Source organism: Pteropus medius, unplaced genomic scaffold (assembly GCF_902729225.1).
Source record: "Pteropus medius unplaced genomic scaffold, Ma_sr-lr_union100, whole genome shotgun sequence".
Classification (NCBI taxonomy): domain Eukaryota; kingdom Metazoa; phylum Chordata; class Mammalia; order Chiroptera; family Pteropodidae; genus Pteropus; species Pteropus medius.
Genome location: NW_024340482.1, coordinates 1 through 3,177, shown reverse-complemented (window position 1 = coordinate 3,177; position 3,177 = coordinate 1). Strand labels below are relative to the sequence as shown.

Genomic DNA, 3,177 nt, shown 5'->3' with positions numbered 1-3,177 from the left:
GGACCCCGAGGGGCACTGGAGAAACGGGTGGCGAACGGGACGGTGGGAGCTGGAGCGAGGGGTCGGGGGCGCGGGCGCAGCGCCCTGGGCGTCCTCTGGCTGTGCACGCCCAGCTTCGCGTGGAAGGAAAGGCCTCCCTTCACCGTCCCTCACCTCCCTCTTCACCTTCCCTTCCTCCCACGTTCGTCGTGCTGCCTCCCGCCACAACTATTCCCGATTCGAAAGCTCTCCGCGCGCCCGTCCTGCGGCCCCCACCTGGGCCCGGGCGCCGCTTAACCGCAGCCTAATAAGAGCCGCCGCAGCGGCGCGCACATGCGCAGAAACGCGCCGCGGCCGCAGCGGTCCGCACATGCGCAGAAACGCGCGGCCGCCGCGGCCACACCCCGTCGCCTCCGTGACGTCACGCGCCGCCTCCGCCGACGCAGCGCGCGTCTCTATGACGCAAGACGCGCCCGGCCCCGCCCCGCCGCGCCGCGCCGCGCCTGCACCGCCCCCAGTCCGCGCCGCGCGTTGCGGCGAGCGCCCGCCCGAGTCCGCGCCGCGGCCATGCTGCAGAAGCCCAGGAGCCGCGGCCGGCCCAGCGCCCAGGCCGACAGGGACAGGGACAGGGACTGGGGCCGCGGCGCAGACGGCCGCGCGCCGAGGGGCGGCGGCGCGGACGAGGCCCCGAGCACCTCCCGCGGCGCGGGCGGCTCGCAGGGCGCGCGGCGGGCCGAGGCCTCGGCGGCGGCGGGGCCCCGGTCCCAGAAGCAGCTGGAGCTGAAGGTGGCCGAGCTCGTGCAGTTCCTGCTGATCAAAGACCAGAAGAAGATCCCCATCAAGCGCAGCGACATGCTGAAGCACGTCGTCGGGGACTACCGCGACGTCTTCGCCGAGCTGCTGCGCCTGGCGGCCGAGCGCCTCGAGTACGTGTTCGGGTACCGGCTGGCCGAGCTGGAGCCCAAGAGCCACACGTACATCCTGGTCAACACGCTGGAGCCGGTGGAGGAGGACGCCGAGGTGCGCGGCGACCAGGGCACGCCCACCACCGGCCTGCTCATGACGCTGCTGGGGCTCATCTTCATGAAGGGCAACGCCGTGAAGGAGACCGAGGTCTGGGACTTCCTGCGTCGCCTGGGCGTGCACCCCACGAAGAAGCACCTGATTTTCGGGGACCCGAAGAAACTCATCACCGAAGACTTCGTGCGCCAGCGGTACCTGGACTACCGGCGCATCCCGCACACCGACCCGGTGGACTACGAGTTCCAGTGGGGCCCGCGGACCAGCCTGGAGACCAGCAAGATGAAGGTTCTCAAGTTCGTGGCCAAAGTGCACAACCAAGACCCCAAGGACTGGCCGGCGCAGTACTGCGAGGCCCTGGCGGACGAGGAGGCCAGGCGCGGGCCGCGGCCGGGGGGCGCCGGCCCTGCCCGCGAGGCCCCGGAGGCGGAGGGGGCGCGCGCCAAGGGCGCGGGGTGAAGCGCCGCTCGAGGGGGCGCTCGCACGCGCGGCCTTCCCCTGCGACGAGGCGTTCGGTCCCCGTGTCCCGTTCACGCAAACAGTAGGGGAGGGTTTGTTTCCGTTCGCGTTACTGTCTGTATTGTTTTTGGTGGGAGAGTTTGGCTAGATTTATAAAGCGCATCGGGAAGCCCTGTGTCCCGATCTGCAACAGATATCTAAGCAAACACGTCGGTAGATTGCTTTGTTGCCAAGGAAAGAGCGGAGTGGCTGTCATCTGGCACCTTGACGTCCCTTCCCCCGTTCGCGGGGGAGGAGCAGCCCTTAGAAAGTCAGAGAAACGCAAGCGCCCCATTCCTTTCTTGCCTTAACACACCCGTTTCACAGCTATGTATTTTCTGTGTGTATAAGCGTTGCGCATCGTTCTGAGCCATGTACATATGTTTGGGTTTTTTTGGTTTTTTTTTTTACATTAGTAATATTCGCTCAGCTCTGGCTAATCCTTTTTGCCCACTTGGTTTTCCTTTTTGCTACCGTTAAAATAAATACTGTATCTTTGAAACACTAATGCATTGCGCATGTTTTAAATCGTCAGCCGTGAGAGATTAATTTCGTGACTCAAAAGCAGCATCTTAACAAAAGAATTTTTGCTACGTATTGATAAATGTTTTGTAGAACTTGCTTTTCTTTTCTACGCGCATGCAGATCGGATCGTGACGTACAATATATTTGTTACTGTGGGTCACAAAAAACGTGATAAAGCTTACTGGTTAACTGTGCCTACTTGGGATTCACACTGCCTGGGTTCAGATCCTTGCTCCAGCTAACTGTAAATTTCGACAGGTTGCTTGACTTGTTTCCAGACGTCTCACCTGTAGAATGGGCCGGTGACACCTGTGTGACGTGTGCCGACGCGATGGTCAGATGCCGAAGTGTGTGGGAGGTGCTCCGCCCTCTGCCGGGCCTGGAGGGTTTGTTATTTGTTCCCTAAAATTCGACAGTATTTTTCTACTCTGATTCTTGTGTGGTGTGGTTTTTGAGGTTGACAAACTGAATTACGGCTCATGCCATGTCCCCATGGTGGTTTCGGGGGGTAGCCTTTAAGCTCTCTGAATCTTCTCTATGAAACGGGGGTGATAACTACCGCATCATAATTGGTCATGTTCTAAATGGGCCTGCAGCGGAGACCCTGGGCTCGGCGCTCGTCCACGCCTCTGGCAAGCTGCGGGTCCTGTAGAGGTTCGACAATTACCCAGTGGGTGACTAAGTTTTGCGGGGGAGGTACAGCAAGTTAACCATGAAATGAGGTAAGTACTTCGCCTCACAAAAGGGCTCGATCAACACTGTCGTCTAGAAATGTCATCTGGAGGACCCCGGTGGCTGCGAGGTGGCATGGAGGGACGTGACAGGTACTGGGTTTTACTTCTGTTCCAGTGGAATTCACATTTATTTCATCAATGGAGTGTAGCCGGTCCATGTGCGTTTTATGTTAGTGTTCCTGCTAAGTATCCTGCTCGCTGGTCCCCTTGCCCTACTGGCTGCCTTCCCTCTGCTGTGCTCCGATACGTGACATCGTCACGGTGGAGATGATCACGACTCTGCACCCACACACTCACTGTCGGAGGCAGACGCCCTCCCACATTCTCCTCACGGAGATGCTATCGATTCACTGTCCACCGATTACCATTTCGTTTCAGATTTTAAAATCAAAAGACATTACAGACTAGATCAAGCCCTTGT

At 59.8% G+C, this 3,177-nt stretch overlaps 1 protein-coding gene across 1 annotated transcript; it reads left to right on the top strand.

The window, feature by feature from the left end:
* Positions 1–489: 489 nt before the first annotated feature.
* LOC120596595 (non-structural maintenance of chromosomes element 3 homolog) lies at positions 490–2,454 on the top strand. Its single transcript, XM_039858178.1, has one exon. It carries the CDS (start codon positions 547–549, stop codon positions 1,456–1,458), a length of 912 nt encoding a protein of 303 aa, XP_039714112.1. The 5' UTR covers positions 490–546; the 3' UTR covers positions 1,459–2,454.
* The last annotated feature ends 723 nt before the right edge of the window (positions 2,455–3,177 follow it).